At 31.8% G+C, this 19,499-nt stretch overlaps 1 protein-coding gene across 1 annotated transcript; it reads right to left on the minus strand.

The window, feature by feature from the left end:
• Window positions 1-4,647: 4,647 nt before the first annotated feature.
• LOC124888824 (uncharacterized mitochondrial protein AtMg00810-like) lies at window positions 4,648-5,412 on the minus strand. Its single transcript, XM_047400112.1, has 2 exons — window positions 5,162-5,412; window positions 4,648-5,044 (listed from the first exon to the last, which is right to left on the minus strand). The coding sequence occupies exons 1-2, from the start codon at window positions 5,410-5,412 to the stop codon at window positions 4,648-4,650; spliced, it is 648 nt and encodes a 215-aa protein (XP_047256068.1).
• Window positions 5,413-19,499: the final 14,087 nt, after the last annotated feature.

Here is a 19,499-nt window from a genome sequence, read left to right on the forward strand (position 1 = left end):
TTACAGAGTTGATATTGTTTATCACTCGGTTTAGATTGGGAGAACGTATTCATACTAGTTGTTTGCGTCAAATAAATCAATTTAATTTTGAGAGTTGCAAATTAATTGAAAATATATTTGTATCTATAACTATAAATGTTTGGATGGATAAGTGAGCCGTAAAAGTAAAAGAAAATTTTCTATTTACACCTTAGATGAAGAGGAAGAGTTGTTTTGTCAAACTGATTATGGCTTTGGCAACCACACAAGCCTTGTAACAGTCAATAATTCTGTTAGTCTTTTCACCTTTTCATGTGTAATGTACAAAATCTAAATTTTTTAAATAAAATTAGTAGAAAATAGGATGAAACCCCTAAAAGAATATTGATAAATTAAAGGCATACCTTCTAGTAAATGTCATGATGGGCACAATATGAAAAAGTAAATGAGAGTATTGAGAAAGTGTAGTCCACGGATAAGATTGAGGAATTGTATTGACTTGAGGCTCGTAGCTTGTGTTTTGAGTTGAGGATTGAGATTACAATGTGTTTCGTTTTTTTGGAAATGTTTCAACTTGAATCAAGAATTTATCGAAAATAATTTTTCTAATTTTTTGAAAAAAATAAGATTTGACTCAACTTACAAAATTATACAGGATATATTGTTTGTTTATTTTTGTTGTTTTAAACCATTAACAAACATTGCAATATTTATCGCTACGCACAAGTCACCAATACTATATTAGAGTAGGTTTTGCAGAAGTCCAAAAGGGGATGGATATTAAGAGACAAAATCTGAACTAGACACTGGATAAAGAGCCACTTTTCCCAGCTCACTTGCTCACTTTTAAATACATAAATATTCCCCTCGTGGCAGCATATTTAAATGCAGCCAAACAAAACCCTCTGAACCTCTGACACCTATTTATCTGTACACCAATAAATAACTACAGGAATTACACTCAATTTAAAACATCATTGCATCACCATTCATCATCAATCCAAATCTGCGTGCTCTCTAATTTTTTTACGATGGACTAGATAAACTATCATGCCTCGATTGGTCCGAGGGGTAAGAAGGAGCAGTTAATTTTGAAATTAATTTTACTATGAATTTATCTCATATTTGATTGAAATAAAATTATAGGATCACTTATTACAAAATTATAATTTTTTTTTTCCACATTGATGGTGGGTTAGGATAACAATCCTAAAATATCTTGTTTCCCAACCAAACAAGACCTCAATGTTTTAATTTGTTTCTTATTTATATCTGTTTAATTTTAGTTTTTCACATGTCATTGACATATTCAAGTCCATAAGATTATTTTTAATGTAAAATAAAAAAATATAAAAAAAAATAGTTTTTAAAATTTTGCGTTTAGTTAAAATTGAATAAACAATTGAAGGAGAGAGTAAGCCTCATTTGTTTGCACTTAATGGAGGTATGAATTTGAATGATTCAGACTTCAGATCATTAAGTGCATTTGTTTTTTATTAAGATGTTAACTCTTAATAGGTCTGAATAGGTCTTAATCATTCAGATTTAGAACCAAGTCTTAATAGGTCTGAAGAGACATTCTGATGTTGAATAATATTCACCGCTCGATTCATAATCAACAGTCACCACCACTAACCACCTCTGCCATCGCCACCATTGTCAACCACCACCCACCACCTCCACCATCACAACCACCATCGATAACAAATATCGCTACCAACCATTATTGTCAATCGCTACCACACCTACTAACTCTATTATTCTAATTATATTCACCGCATCACCGCTGTCAACACCACCACCACCATCAACCACTATCGGCCAATCCCTACTACCGACTAACTCATCTATCACAACTAGCACCACCACTAACTACCACTAATATATCACAACCTCCACATATTCTTTAGCCGTCATCACCATTGTCACTAGTAACGCTAGCTTTACCACCATTTCAACCATTATTATCGCTACAGTTTATCTCTATTAACAATCATCACCATCACAACAAACAACATCTCCAACTACCAACTAGCACCAACAGATCGTCAACAATCCCGCATTCATGTTTCAGCCAACACAATCAACACCTCAAACTACTAACATCAAGCAACGTCACATCACCACCACCAGCACCATCATAACAGTCACTACAATATCAATCATCACAACTATCACTACCAACATTAGTAATCATTAACATCAATCATTGTCACCGCAACCATCATTATAAACCATCTCCACTATCACTAACAAACATAAATGTTTTTTCTCAATCAAATAATAATTTTATTGCATTAAATTACATACTTTTTTAATATATAATTAATTTTTTATTTAAATTGTATTTTTTATTTTATTATATATGCAAATAAAAAATTTTTGCACATTCAGATGTTAAAAAACAAACAGTTTTAATTATTCAATTTTCAGATCTAGAGACAATATCTTAATAATTCAGATGTACATTCAGATTCATACCTCTCAGCCTAAAAAAACAAATGCAGCCCAAGTTTTATTCACAACTCTGCTTCTCACAGCATGAAAAAAGAAAAGCAAATGTGGGAATAACACAAGTTCAGAGAATCCAATGCAGCTGCCAACTTGCTCATCTACCAAGTACTACAACTGACCAAATAATGAGTAGTATATACTATCAACTGCTTTTCTCCAGACCCAATTCACTGACCCATCATTTTCCTGTGTTCTCTTTGTAATTTATGTAGATGTTGTAAAAAAGAGTTTGTGGAGGGTTTTTTCCCTTTTTGATATGGTATTCGATATTTGTATAGTTGACTGGACATCTAAGGATAAAGCACAGTTTCAATGTGAGCTATGAGAACGATATCTAAATGCTAGATATAACCTCAAAATAACAAGGGTCAAGGTTGGCTAGTGAGACAATGGGGGATAAGCTTCATCATCGACGCCCCTAAATGACCGCTCAGTGATAAAGAAGGTAGGGGTGCAGAGACAGCCAAGAAGTTTGCCTAGAAGCAACCACCCTTGAAAGAGTGCATAATAGTTCACTGATCGAGCGTGCTTGCGCTTGACTAATTCAGATTGAGCACTACAGCGCTCATGCTAAGAGTGACACTCCCACACGATTTTCTCCATACTCGAAGCTCGAATACAAAATCTCTTATTAAGGGTGGTGGAACAGTCTAACCTCTGCACCGCTACCTATGGTTAGTTTATAAAGGGTTATGACACATTAGCTTAAGGTTTGCAATATCTGAATAAGATATTCAGTTTTATTTCCATATTGTACAAAACAAATCAAGAAATGGAATTCATTATATTGCACAAACAGAATAAAACAACTTTGTTTTGGGTGTGTATTACTGAGTTAGTTTGTAATATTTAGAATTGGACAACTTAAATTTAACACATCTATTTGTGACAGAATAACTATATATTCTGAAAAGTATCTCCCAAATTTTACAAGATATAAGGACACTCTAAAGAATATGATGACAATATCTTTCTAACAATGCTTTTTCATGGCAAAGCTTTCCTTCTTCATTTCAATTTCCTTTTCCAACAAAGTTTTTTCAAATTCCGTCGACGTAAAGAATCATATTATGGTAAAGGATATACAAAAATTGTTTTAGATCACAAGTTTAAGGTATCATATTACTATTTGTTTAGATCTCATAAATTTCAAACTTCGAAATTGATAATATTTTATATTTAGTAAATTCAAACTCACAAACTAGAGTATGTCTAAGCCTATGTCGTTATGTATAAACTTTAAAACCATGTTACGCATACAAAAATAAGAATGCACCTCATTTGGTAAAATAATAAATAAATTTTATAATGCAATAGTTACTTTTTTCTGTATAACATGATCATTTAGTTGATTGTTTGATTTCTTCGAGATATTTCCTACTTAGTGATCTATATGAATTAACTTATGTTTTTGTTAAGCTTTATCAATGGTGAATACTGAGCTTCAGAACATGATGGGAAGCTAGAGAGAAGAGAGTAAGGGAAAAGGTATTTTTATTAGAAAATAATACTCCATCCGTTTAAAAAAGAATGACTTACTTTACTTTTTAGTCCGTTCAAAAAAGAATGACCCTTTTCCCTTTTTGGCAATACTTTAATTTCAACTTTCCACGTGAAATGTTTAGGACCACAAGATTAAAGGACATTTTGGTACATTTGAAACAACTTTAATTTAAGTCCACAAGATTTACAAGTCTTTTTTATTTTCTTAAACTTTGTGTCAAGTCAAAGTAGTTCATTTTTTTTGAAACAGAGGGAGTAACTGCCTTGACACGATATCCAAGCTTCTTTATTTATAGAGATACTAAGCTACACTAATTAATTTATTTTAGCTCAATAACTAACTCATCAATCAGTGTAGTACAACTGACTAATTAGTGTAGTACAACTAACTAATCAGAGTAGTAAAACTACATGAAACTAACTATTTACTATCCACTACTAACTGTAAGACCTGTACACTGTTACATTGTTTTTGCCTTCAATCCTTTGAACATCCCTCTTCAAGTTGGTGGTTGAAATATATGTTTCACGCCAAGCTTGGATAAAAGATATGAATATTGAGTTCTTCCTAAGCTCTTAGTGAGTAACTCCGTCAGCTGCTTTTTTGTAGACACTTGATGAGTCTTGATCATCCCCTTCAGTAGTTTTTCTCTAACAAGTGGCAATCAATAACAAAGTATTTTGTTCTTTGATGAAAAATTGAGTTTGCTGCAATTTTATTGCAGCTTTACTATCACAAAATAGTTTTATTGGTTGTTGTACATCCACCCCTAACTCCTTATATACTCCAATGAGCCAAGTGATTTCTGCAACAATTGATGCCATACTCCTAAATTCAGCTTTAGCTGAAGTCCATGCCACAATCTCCTGCTTCTTAGATTTCCAAGACACAATAACATTTTCAAACTTAACCATATAACTTGTCACTGATCTTCTAGTTTGTAAGCAAGTTTCCCAATCTGAGTCATAGAATGTTGTTAGCACATCTGTCTCTTGAGATGGCATGAATAAACCAAGTCCAGAAGCTGACTTAATGTATTCAACCACTCTAATTGTTACTTACATGTGAGATTCCTTAGGTGCATGAATATACTGACTTAAGACTTGCACAACAAAATAAATATCTATTCTTGTCATAGTTAAGTACAATAGTCTTTTTACTAACCTCTGATATTTTCCAACATCTTTCAATGGTTTATCATCTGATGCTGAATTTGAACCTTCTATATGAGCATCATACTCTATTGAAGTCAGTCTTAAATTTGGATCAAGTAGTGTGTACACTGGCTTAGTACCACTCAATCCTAATTCAGATACAAGCTCCAACGCATATTTGTGTTGACTCATAACATACCCCTCCTTCATCCTAACAAACTCAATACCAAGAAAGAACTTGAGATTGCCAAAGTTTTTCATTTTGAACTTATGTTTCAAATCATTTTTTGTCTAATTTATTTTGTCAAGGCTGCTTCCAGTAATGAGTCGGTCCTCCATGTATACCAATACTATAATAATCTCTGAGTTTTCCTTCTTAGTATACAAAGAGTAGTCATAATGGCTTTGAAAAAATCCCAATTCAAGTAAAACTGTTGTAAGCTTGAGATTCCACGATCTTGGGGCTTGCTTGAGCCCATACAAAGATTTGTAGAGTTTACGGACCTTTCCTCAAGAGCAACCACTTTACACTTCATAGCCTCTATTCATTTTGGATCATGAAAAGCCTCTTCAAATGAAAAAGGTTCATGGATAGAGGAGTAAGCAACCAAGGTTGCACAGTGAGCATGCGAAAAATTTCCATAGCTAAGATAATCAGAGATGGGATACAAACAAACAAAGTTAGACTTTGGTCTTCTATTCTAGTAGTCCCCGAGCCATACAAGAGGCCTGGACTGTCTTGTGGAGGTTCTTTTGTCCACAATTGGAAGATCTAAATAAGAAAAAAGCTGTGTAGGAGGTGACTCATGAAAAATAAGTTCAGTAGTGCCTATTTGTGAAGGCACAATGGGGGAAGAATTGACACCAGATGCATTTGGTATGACCAGAGGGACAATAGGCTCATCTGAGATGTTATTAAATTAAAGAGTATGAAATAAAAAAGAGGAGGTAGTAAGGTGTTGAAAAGAGAAATTTTGTTCCTTAAATGTGACATCGCTGACTAAGAATTCTTTCGTGTGAAGAGCAAATAACTTGTAGTCCTTTTGTAGTAGAGAATAGCTAAGAAACGCAACAGGAAGGGACCCAGAGGCAAACTTATCCATATGTCTAACCTCAATAAAAAAAATAAGACAACCAAACACCTTGAGATGATTTAGAGAATAAGAGGTATTACAGAGACACTCATAAGGTATTTTAACTTAAAAAATAGAAGAAGGTAATCTGTTGATCATATATATACTGGTGAGAACATACTCACCCCAAAATTTTAAAGGGATGTATGGCCAAAATCTCAGAGCTCTAGCTGTATAAAAATGTGTATGTTTTCTCTCAATCACCTCATTCTGTTGAGGAGTTAGACACAAGAAATCTTATGTAACACACCTAAAGTCTGGAGACACAAGAAATCTTATGTAACACACCTAAAGTCTGGAGCAAATGATTCACTTGAGAATTGAAGAATTCACAATCATTGTCATTTCTCAAAACTTTAACAGTAGCACCAGACATTATTAATCATCATAAAGAAATTTGTAAGTGCTACTATAACTTCTGCTTTAGAGTTTAACAACATCAACTAAATATACCTGGAGTAGTCATCAACTAAGTTAAGAAAAAACCTCTTACCATCACGAGTAGGTACTTTGTAAGGACCCAAACATCAGTATGTAATATATGAAAACAGGTATCAATAGTAGTTACACTAAGAGGAAAAGGCTTTCTAGACTGTTTAGCCAAGGTACAAATAATGCAACAATCAAATAATTTATCAGGCATATTTTGAAAGCAATGCAATTTCTTTAGAGCTACAAGGGGTGTATTCCCTAGACTTTTATACCAAATACTAAGTGAATCAATAGGGCTAGAATATGTAGAATTGGCACTGTCAACAGCTGAGTTTACATGTATATGCCGAGGGTACAACTGAGGTGCTGGTGACTTTAAAGAATAGTCTGCAGCTACTATATAGAGATCATTCTCCAACTTGTCAATCCCCATCACCTTTTCACTGAAGATGTCCTGGAGTATATAAAATTCAGTATAAAATAAGACAAACACTTTAACTCTTTTGGCAGCCTTGACATAAACAGTAGGTAGTACTCAAACTCGGGTATATGTAGTACTTCAGTGATCTCAAAACCTCCAAAGATACTGAAAGATCCTACATTACAAACTTTAGCTAGAGTACCAGTGGGTAGATGAACCTCTTTAACTTTATGAGATTGCAATTTGTGTCTTTTAGTTAATAAACTCAACTTACTAACCATGTGCTTAGATGTGCCAGTATTTATTATCCACTTTTCATCAGCAAAAGTAGAAGTGAATCATGTAACTATACTTGCAGCTGTCATGCTTGTGTTAGTGTCCACCTTCTCTTTTTCTTTATCAACCACGTGCAAAATCTGTTGGTATTGCTCAGGAGAGAACTGAGGTTGTGGTGAAATGAAATATTACCGTATGTAAGGATAGTAGTAGACTGGTTATAGCTACATAAACTTTTGAGACTTCACATTAGTCATGAAATTGTGAGAAGACTTAAAAGAATTACCAACATTGAGAACTACAAAGCATGTCTATTCTGCCCATGTTGAGGCTTGAATAACTGATTGTGAGTGATTCTGAATCCTTGATTTTGATGGCCATAACTTTTTTCATGACCATTGTTATCAGATATAAGACTTGGAATAGTCCTCCTTTGGGCCTTTTAATCAGGTGGATATCCATGTAATTTATAGCATACAACATTAATATGACCATCCCAGTTACAATAATTATAGTACAGGGCACTATTAAGATTCTTCTTAAACCCGAAATGAGATTGAGAGCCCTGATTCTCCGGTGGAGCCTTATTTTTAGCACTAAAAAACACCATGGTATCACTCATATCTCCAGAACTAGTAGAGATAGATATTCCAACAACATTATATTTGCCTAGAATTCTTTAGCTTTCCTCAGCCATAAGTAACAAATACTTTATTTACACCAGGAGGTAAATCTAACATCATTATTTGACTTTTACACTGATTGTAGGAGTTATTTAATCCTACTAAAAACTGTATTAACATTCGATGGTCAGAGTGAGTTGCATAAGTTTTGGATTCTGCATAATCGTATCTAGGATAAGGCATAAGTGAATCATACTCCATCCACAACTCCTTTACACGTGAGAAATATTGTGCCACAAAAGTTATTCCTTGTGTCAAAGTAGCTATTTCTTTGTGTAAATAGAAAATTCTAGATTCATTCACCTTATCAAACCTTTTCTTTAGGTCAATCCAGATTTGTTGTGCATTACTAGCATAAACTATAACACTAAGTAATTCATAACTCACAAATATCATTATTCAGGAAAGAATAATAGCATTACACTTTATCCAAAGATCATGTAGGAATGAATCAAACTTGTCTTTTGAACTCTGTCTAATTACAAAATCTAATTTTCCTTTACCTAGCAACTCTATTTTCATAGATCGACTCCACAAAGAGTAATTTTCAAATCCAGATAGTTGAGTTAAAACAAGATAACTACCTGGAGTATCACATTCATGAAGATGCAAAGGATGATGAAATCAATCACTATTTCACCTCCGTTTCCTGAGCTAGAAGTGATTTCAGTTGTAATTTCATTGATGATCACAAAAGAAACAAACAAATTCCAGTTATGAAAACATTGTACTTGAAATAATTGCAATTCCTATCTATTTTTCAATCAATGCAAGAGCTTCTTCATATGCTTCCTTCTTGCATCCATAATAGGAGAGCTTAATTGTAAAAGAAGTAGGAACTTCGAGCAATGATCTAAGTCTATAATACCATGTTAAGATTTATCAATGGTGAATATTGAGCTTCAGAACATGATGGAAAGCCAGAGAGAAGAGAGTAAGGAAAAAGATATTTTCATTGAGAAATGATAACTGCCTTGACACTTATTCGAGCTTCCTTATTTATAGAGATTTTAAGCTATACTAATTAACTTATCTTAGCTCAATAACTAACTCATCAATCAGCGTAGTACAACTGACTAATTAGTGAAGTACAACTAACTAATTAGAGTCGTACAACTACATGTAACTAACTATTTACTATCCACTACTAACTAACAATAAGACCTGTACACTGTTACATTGTTACTGTCTTCAATCCTTTGAATATTTTTGTTACATGTGCATAAGATATTGAGTTATACAATCATATATATATTTAGACATAGTTTGCTACAGATTTGCTAAGTATAAATGATAAATTGCGCATTCACAAAATAGATTTTGAAAAAAGTGATTTTATTTATCAAGATTGTGAGTACAAATCTATGTATTTTCTTTTGAAGATTGTCAATAACGTATTTTCGATCCAATGTTAGATGATTTAGATCTTTTTGCAATGTATTTGATCGCTATGAATATCGGACAATGACTTTTAGAAAGGCAACATCTGATGCCTTGATCATCTCTTTGTGAATATCCCGAAAATTTATGGAATTTCGAGATACCTATGTTACCTTTTATATTTAAGACAGAAAAACCTTCGAAACCTCTAGCAAAAACAAAACTCATCTTGCAGAATCCCACAAAATTTTGATCTCTAGGCACGCATATAGAACGGTTTATAAGGACTTTGTACTTGCCAATTATTTTGAATTGGATCCTTCATCTTTGACAGCAACGACAAAAAGAAGTAGGCAGTTTAAGAATTTGAAGTATAAATCCTATTCTAAAAGTTACTTAGAGGAGATTTGAAAATCACTATTTATTAGTGGAGACATTTGAAACTATTACATCCCAAGTATTTTGGAAATCTCTTTTAACTTTTATATTTATTATTTTCACTGTATAATTTCACTTATTCACCATAACAAAAAATATAATTTTTTAATAATTCAATTTTTTAAGAAAATTATGATTTATTATTTATATCTATTCTATACTTTTTTAAATAGAATTTATTTCTCAATATATTTAAATAAATTATTGATATTATAAACTTAATCCAATTTATTTATTACTTCTTAATGAGTGTGGCAAGTCATGCATCAACAAAAGTATAATATTTAGGAGTCATTTGATATGAGGGATGAGGAATAACATTCTTGAGATAAAATTCAAGATTATTTTATCTTGCATTTAGTTAAAGGTATTAACTAGTCCTGAGATTATTTATCCTACTATTTGTATCATAATAACGGAGATTTACTTGTCTCAAACATACTTATCGTATTTACTTATTCTTTTTACTTTTTAAAATTAATTACATAATATCTACAATAATTCAGATACGTTGATACATGATGTAACCCCTCGAGCGACTAAACTAGATACATATTATGTATCTGAGACTGAAGTATGTATCCAGACATCTTAATCATGAATCTGGACGCTAACATGTATCCACATGTATCTGAAAGGGTTATTTGTCTTTAGTCTATTCGCGACTAATCATGTATCGCGGCTATAAAATATATTCACGTCATTTTTAACGGTACATTATGTAATATAATAAAAACTTAGGGGACAACGAGTAATTAATTTTTATAGTAATAAAATTTATGTTGTCTACTCATAAGTTAACCTATATATATAATAAGATAACCAATTCAACAAAATATTTCAATCCATAAAATAACCAGAGAAGAATAGACAAAAATGACACTCTCAACACTTATTTTATCAAATTGACAGTTAATTTTTTTCCTTTAATTTTTAGAATTAGGTCCAAAAAAAGAAGAAAAGGTGGGATCTGGATGTAGGGCAATGAGTCTTTTCAACATTTTCAAAACTTGAGAAATTAAATAAACTACATCTAACTCGCTCCACCTTTTTCAATAATATACATACCCCCTCTATCTCTCCTCCAACACTTTTCTTCTCCCCGTTTGTCCTAAGAAAACTCTCAAACTCGATTTTGCTTCATCTTCTTCTCCAACAACAAAAGTCTCCCTTTTTTGTACTAAGGTAAGTTAAAATTAAGTTTTAATTATTTTTAAATTCATTCTACTGTATTTTATTTGTTATTAGTTGTGTAGTGAACTCTAATATGGATTTTTTTCAAATATAATTGATTAAATAATGGAAATATGAGAATTTTATAGCTAATTAGTTTAATTTCATAGCAATAGTTGAGTTTTAATTGCACAAATTTCAAGTAAATAAATAAATTTTTTTATTGATCACGTTGTTGGATTTTAATTTTTTTAAAAAAATTGATTCATTTTCAATATTTTTTGTGTATTTCATTGTTGAATGATAGGATAATTTTTATTTATTTTGGCTGTTTGAATTGAGCATTGACCTATTTCTGTTAGTAGACTTGCGGTCTATGAATTGACAACGAAAGAATTATTTTTAGGTATAGATTATGTTAAATGTTTAGGTATAGATTTTTTTTCAAATACGGTTGATTAAATAGTGAAAATATGATAATTTTATAGCTAATTAGATTGATTCCATAGCAATAGTTGAATTTTGATTCTGCAGATTTCACATAAAATTTTTTGTTGATCATGCCGTTGACTTTTATATTTTCATTTTTTAAAAATTTTTTGATTCACTTTGATATTTTTGTGTATTGCATTGTTGAATGGTGGAATAATTCTTAGTTATTTTGGATGTATGAATTGAGTATTGACCTATTTCTATTAGTAGCTTGTAGCCTATGAATTAACGATGGTAGAATTATTTTTAGGTGTAGATTCTGTTAAAAAATGAATAAAGTTAGAGGTGTTAAAGGCACTGTTGCTACCATATATGCTTGTGCTTCTAGAAGTAGAAAAAGAAAGAGCGAAGTAGTTAAGAAAGCCTCTAAAAAAATTGAAGCGAAAGAGTCAAAATCAAATTCAAAGACCATGACGAACGTAGATGAATATGTTGATGAATCTGGTAAAACCGTTGAGTCAGGTGATAATGTTGTTGAGTGTAGTGTTGGTAACTATAGTGGAGAGAGTGAGAATAGTAGATAAAATACTGTTAATGGGGATAATGATTCCTTGATCGTGCTATTTTGTTCAAGGTATATTTTCGTAGAGCAATATGACCTTGAAACATTGATAAATAAGGTTAGATCTTTCCCGATAAAGATATCGATTGGATCAAGGATGACTGCATATCGAGATTTTAAGAAAGTTCTTGTTGATCAAAAATTAGAAAAAATATTTAAGCACTTGCACACTTGAGAAATATGTCACAATATCTCAAATTCAATGGATAGATGATCCATTATTTGTTGTTGCGATGTGTTAACAACGATAAGATGTTGTATGAGATATGATTTTGTGTGAATAATAAGTCTGTTTGTTTTAGCTCAAAGGAATTTTATTTGATCACGAATTTGAACTGCTCATCATAAATACCCTAAATGAATCAAAATTGAAGAAGGTGTTGAAGAAGAGGGAACATATTTGCTTTAAGGTGACAAAAAATAAAAATATAACATTGGTCAACTTGTTACAGTTGATTATAGAAAATAAGTTGACTGAGGATTGAAAATCTAAATGTTGTTTACTGTGATTCTTGCACATCATATTACTTGTAAAATATTCGATAAAGGTTGTCGACACAAGACTAATTCGGATGATGGATTCTTTGAGTTTCTTCGAAAGTTATTCGTAGGAAAAAGAAATATTTTAATTGACCATAGATTATCTAACGAAGAAAATTAACTTAAAGAAGTAGAGAAAAGTATTTAATAAGAAGCGAAAGGCATCCTATGCTCGATTTAGATTTCTGTGGACATTCATGCATCTATTATCAACCCTTTAGTCAGTTTATCATAAATGCATATTTCATTTATACTTTTGTTATATGATTTATTTTTTCATTATTGTATTGATTATAGATTTGGATATACAATGTCTTTCATCATCTTAAAAAATTTATTAAAAAATCAATGAATGAGCCCTTTTTAATTCCCCACATACTCAGATGAGGCACTACAAAAATTAACAAAATAATAAAAAATGACTCACTAAAGTATAAAAAAATTATCGAGGTATGCATTTATTTTTTATTACAATAATACTACTATATTATTGAATGTTATGTATTTGTTAAATTATTTTTTCTAGAATGTACACCTACACATCATTCCTACTATCTATGAGATGAAGACGGTTTACATGATTATATTTAAATCATATAAGAATGAAGTAAAGAATAACGTCCTCAATAGATTGAAGAAAAAGTTAGAAGGGGTGACTCTACTTACTTCACAGAGAGATAGTTATGATAAAGAAAATTTGAGTGATAACTCTATTGGAGATTGTGTTGGTGATTATGTTTGTTTGGGTGTCTTAAAAATTGTAGTAGGCATCTCTGTTGATTGAAATTTGCATAAGCGTTTTGTGATGCTTGAAAAAGCAATGCTGAATGTTGCGACATATATCAAGAAAAAAAACTGAAGAAAAAAAAGTGCAACAACATGAACAAGATAACTCAATTTAATAAATAATGTAATTAATTAATTTTCTACTATAAATTTTATTAACATTTTCTAATACGATACAATGCATTTGGACCTTGACTAAAAGAAGAGGAATGAGGAAGAAGAAAAATGAAATAAAGTTGATGAGTTGATCATTGTTGTAGCAGAGGAGGAAAAAGAAGAAAAAAAAGAAGGATGAAGAAGAAGAAATGGAAGATAAAGAAGAAGCAACAAAAGAAGATGATGTTGAAGAAAAAACAGAAAAAAGAAGAAGATGAAAAACAGAAGAAAAAAATTGAGAAAGAAGAAGAAGGTGAGAAAAAAGAAGAAGAATCAGAGAAAATAGAAGAAGAAGAATGGAAAGAAGATGCAGGCAAAGAAAAAGAAGAATCGGAGAAAAAAATGAAGAAAAAGAAGAAGCAAGCAAATAAGAAGCAGAACAAGAGAAGAAAGAGGAGGAGAAAGAAGAAGATGTTGATGATCTGGTGATGGATGTCAATGATTTCATCAACGATAACATTAGTGTTGATGAGAAGAAAAATATGTGAAAGGTAATGTAGTGATAGCGGAAGACAATTTTTTATTTGGGCAATAAATGAGTTGAATGCTCGTTGGAAGATATCGCAAATAATTTTATATTTTATAAAAGTTTTTATAATTTTGTAGTGAATCTATTTTTATTGACTATGTTGTTGCAGAAAATTTGAATATTCTTTGTGTTATCATAGATGATATAGTATATGGTTAACATCATAGAATGCAGTTTTAATCTTTCGTATACTGCTGGCATAGTCGATTATTATTATGCTAGTTGATTTTAAGTTGATGTGTAATTTGATCGACTATAAATAATAATATTAATATTTTAATAAAAAAACATCTTTTATTTATTCAATCCTACTATATTCATGTCGCACCTTTTCAAATAACGAATACTAGAAATATACCATATAACATCATTTTTAGGTCATTCTCTTTTTCTTCGGTCAAAATTAATTTTTATTTTAGTTGATCCCTCTCTATTTGGATGTTTTGTAACAATACTTTCAAGTGATCTCTCTGTTTTTCGACTTTATTGAACAATGTCATAAGAAAATCTCTACTTTCTTCGTATTATCGAGACTTTTGTAGTAGATTAAACTTTTCAACGACTTACAAATTTGATGTCTTGGATCCCAAACTCAACGTTGATGGACTGCTTGGGGATGATCATCATCAAGCCATCTAAAATATGAGATCGTTATTTTAGAAAAAAATTAATAATTAGATAACGATTTACTTAATTTTAAGAAAATCATACAAAACTCACCTTCCCAATTGCACAGTTATAATATTTGCAATCTGGATCGAGTGAGTGCATGACGTCCTCATGACAGTCGTATTTTCCCAACGATAAATTTTAGACTTTTTGCGTTGAATATTTGAGATGCTTGATACATTGTAGAATTTTAAAATTAAATAAAGTGAAAGAATTAACGAGGGATGGAGGACATTATATATGAAATAAAAAAATATTATCGTTTAAGAAGTACAAAATTAATCTATTGTTATCGTTGAAATAGTAACATATTATATTTTTGAATTGTTGAAGATAATTAATAGACTATCATCGATCTTGACCTCTATCAATAATAGATCATATATATCTGCCTATCGTAGACTAGATGAATCGGTAGGCCCTCACTAGCATATTGTTGAAAAGAAAATAATTAATTAAAAAATAAATTATGAGAGTATACACATATAAAAGAGTTTAACTAGTCATATGATCATGTAAGAGTCCACATAAATTGAGGGTGGTGATCAAAGGGGTATGTGGATAGATAGTGATTGAACAAACAACGTTCTCAGAGTAATGTTTGTCAAAACACAAGTATTTTTTGAGGATGTTTTTTGTTCAACCATTACCCATCCACATACCCCTTTGATCACCACCCCTGATTTATGTGAATTCTTAGATGATCATATGACTTATTTTAACTCCTTCGCATGTGTAAATTCTCACAATTTATTTCTGTATTTAATTATTTCCTTTTAAAAAAATATGCTAGTGAGGGTCTACAATCATGTATATAGAACTATGAAGTCCATCTTTGATATTGACCTTTGTCATCCTCGATCAAACATATAAGTCTACCGTAAATCAGATGAATCAATGGATCCTCACTAGTATGTTGTTTAAAAGAAAATAATTAAAAAAAATAAATTATAAAATTTATTCATATGAAGGAGTTTAAACAAGTCATATGATTATGTAAGAGTCCACATAATTTGAGGGTGATTATCAATGAGGTATCTGGATGTAAGAGTCCACATAATAGACGTATAGTGCAGCTTTAAATTAATTAAAATTATCAAACACTGGTTAAATCCTCGATTGAAATAATGGGGAAGTAAAATATCTACATAATGCATTCGATGAAAAATTATGGATCTTTTAACAATTCTCTAATGGATCGTATGAAAGATATATGATAGATTAGTCTTGTCTATCATAGACATGTATAGAGTCGATTACAACTGAATATTAAATTTTACAAAAATATGGGGATCCCCCGAAACAGTAACTTGAGTTACAAAAGAAAAGACAAGTCTATCTAACAATTGTTAGCCATGCTACATGTGGTTCTCTTGTGCCCGAATCTCTTGCATACTGAAAACTTATTCCTCTTCTTGGACTTTAAAGTTTCACTAACGCCCTTAAAGGGTTTGATTCTTTTTTTTCGAGTTTGAAATCGCAGGAGGGTGAAAAATATTTGTGTCTTACAATTTCTGTGGCACAATTCATTTGGACTCTAAAGGAACAATATTAATAGCTTCAGAGTATGAAAGGAGGTACATTTTGATATAATAAATAGGCAAAGACTACTAATAGATGGAATTAGTATAAGCTTCGCTATTACTATACTTCGATCGCAAAGCGCCCATCACATATTTGCGTGATAATTTCACCAAGTCATATTTCTTAAAAGAACACGAGCTTTCTAACAGATTGACCTTAGTATTAATATCGCTGCCGAACATGGTGAATTGATCGATATCCTCATTCACATTACTCAGATATAAGGAATCGTTCGCGCTCATATTATTCCTTAAAATCTTTTTTAGTACAAGGTACAAATTTTTTCTTTGAATTAGCGACATATACATGTCTCTCCCTATACTTTTCACCAAACTTTATAGCAATCAAATTAAATATGTATGACATGGGGTACTCCCGTTTATTTTTCAATAATGAGTTGAGCAACTCAGTGGTATTTGTGGTCATCACATCGTACCTATTGCTTGAGAAGTGTGCTTTGCTCCACTTTTCAAAATCAATTACATTTTCAAGGATATGTGCTGCCTCGGGACATCTATCCTTGAATTCTGCAGAATGCCCGCTAAACTCATTTAAACAATAAGTCTTTGCCACAACATTGAATAGATGAAGATGATATTCATAGTTCTGATTTATTCAATGATTTTTACCAAGGTGCCTCATGCAAAGTCTATGATGCGCACGATTGGAAACACAAAAGAAGGCGTTGGCAATACTAATGTGCCTATCAGAGATGACACATAAATCTGTTTAATCATCTATTATAGTCTTCATTTTCTTGAAGAAAAAGGTCCAATAAGTATCGTTCTCTTTATCTACACCGCAAAAGGCAATTGAATAAATATAATTTTCGATGTCCTGTGCAACAGTGGTCAATAATAAACCTCCATACTTGTCATATAAATATGTGCCGCCAGCGATGTATCCCAGTATGCAAGCTCTGTAACCTAAGAAGTAGTACACAAAGGATCCATCTTTCTTGTTAACTATGATAGAATAAGAATAACCAAAATTTAGTGACTCGATCATGTAGGAAAAAGAAGGAAAGCAAAATTATTTGTGCTTCGGTGTCCCACGAACAATATCCCTTGCAATTACACTTTCTTTCCAACACCTCCAATAGCTTGCCTTGCATTGCATCTCCTAAAGATAATCCTCTGAATTTTTTTTATGCTTAGACCCTTATCATCACGAAAATAATTTAAATATAGTGAAGCAATAATCTCGAATGATATTTTCTTATGTTTGCTCATGGAATGTTCAATGTCACAAGTGTGGACTCCAACATAATTGAAGATGTGAAATTTGTTCGAGCATTCGTACTTCTTTGCCTGCAACAACCAGTAGCAACCAAGATATACATAGTGCACCTTTAAAAATTTGCTACAACTCTTCACCATAACAAATTAAAAGACTGCCTCATTGACACTCGATCTAATTATATTTTTACCTATTTATTGTTACTAAATATTTATTCACGATAGGAATTAGTTTTACTGGAGAAGGAATGATTTGGTTGTGATACTGATGATTTGGTTGTTATACTGATCCACAATCTTCTTCAACACCTTTCGTGTCTCTGATTCGATATTCATAGAATAATCTTTCATATTCATGGATGATTGTCCTCGATCTCGAATTCAATCTAATCATCATCGACTGATGGGTAGGAGTGGGGGAATGGGAATGGTGATGAATTCAACAATTCTTTCAAGGACCTCTCAACTACATTTATTCTTAAAATAGGTCTAAAGCTATCAGCACCAACATCCAGCATGTACAAGGATATATATCCATCATTCTTTATGATCGTAGGATGCAGTTTTTTTCTCGAGTTCATTATATAACTAATCAACACATTTTTTGGCTAACAATCCAAATTCCATCTCTTTATTACAGTTGCAATCAAGTCATCGTATGAATCATTATGACGAACCGGAATGGGCAATGTCACCTTAGTAAAAGATTTTTAATTTTAATGTTTAGGAGTATCCTATCATTCTCCCATGAAATCACCACAAATAATAATAACCTTTACAATAAATATTCTAGAAGTACACTGTAGTTGATTGTAATACCTCGTACTTTTTCTAGCTTAATTTTGTCCCTAGAATGTCAAGGATTAGCTTATAAAATGAATACCTTTTTTATTTCATAAGGAATTTTCCAAATTTAGACCTTCCATGGTATTGAAAATTGAATAAGCTTTCCATCGATACTAAATTTGTCAAAATCCAACACTCGATGAAGAAGTTAGGGTGTTTTTAGTAAGTAGTGTGCCAACTGGGCAGTCACCGCATTGCGGTAAAGGATAATTTCATAATTGTTATTTTTCAGTGGACCTTCGTGATATTGGCGCATCACAGAGAGGTTCAATTTTCCATTTGTCAATTTTCAGTAAGCCTACGCAATTTCACCGCATCGCGATGATGGTCAAAATGTCATTCCAAAGGGGCACCGCGACAGCTCCGCGTCGTGGAGAGTTTCCAGTTCCTAATTGTCCCTTATCCAGTGAGCCACCGTGATAGTGGCACTTCACGGTGGCCTGTTAAATCAAAATTTTTGGTCCTCTTTACCAGTTCCGTTAGAAGTTTAATGGGGGTGTTTTGATCAATTCCCAAGCCCCAATCCGTCCAAAACATGAGATTAAACCCATTCTAAGCTTATTATGCTCATTATTCATCAATTTTCTGTCAAACAAAAACCCCCAGAACTCAAAAGCTTATTCTCCAAAAAGTAAATTCCACCATTGTTTCTCTAAGAAAGCGCAAAATTGAGGATTTCCAAGACAAGATAATCAAGAACTCATCTTCAAGAACTTAAATAGGAATCAATAATTCAATATTCTTCATCTAATCATTAACCAAGGTATGTGGGGTTTATGAACAAGAATTTTCTTCCATCCTTGTGTCCAAAACCAAGTTTTAATTTCAATTCATATGATTTTGAATGAATACTCATGAGAATTAAATTAAGGTTCACACCCATTACTGTTATTTGTAATATTATGAGATTTTAAGTGTTTTTAGAAGGTGAATTGCATGTCTATTTTCATAATTTCATGCCTATTGCAGTAAATTTCAGATTTTGAGTTGAATTATCAATGTTTTCATTA

This window comes from Capsicum annuum, chromosome 11, assembly GCF_002878395.1.
Source record: "Capsicum annuum cultivar UCD-10X-F1 chromosome 11, UCD10Xv1.1, whole genome shotgun sequence".
Classification (NCBI taxonomy): domain Eukaryota; kingdom Viridiplantae; phylum Streptophyta; class Magnoliopsida; order Solanales; family Solanaceae; genus Capsicum; species Capsicum annuum.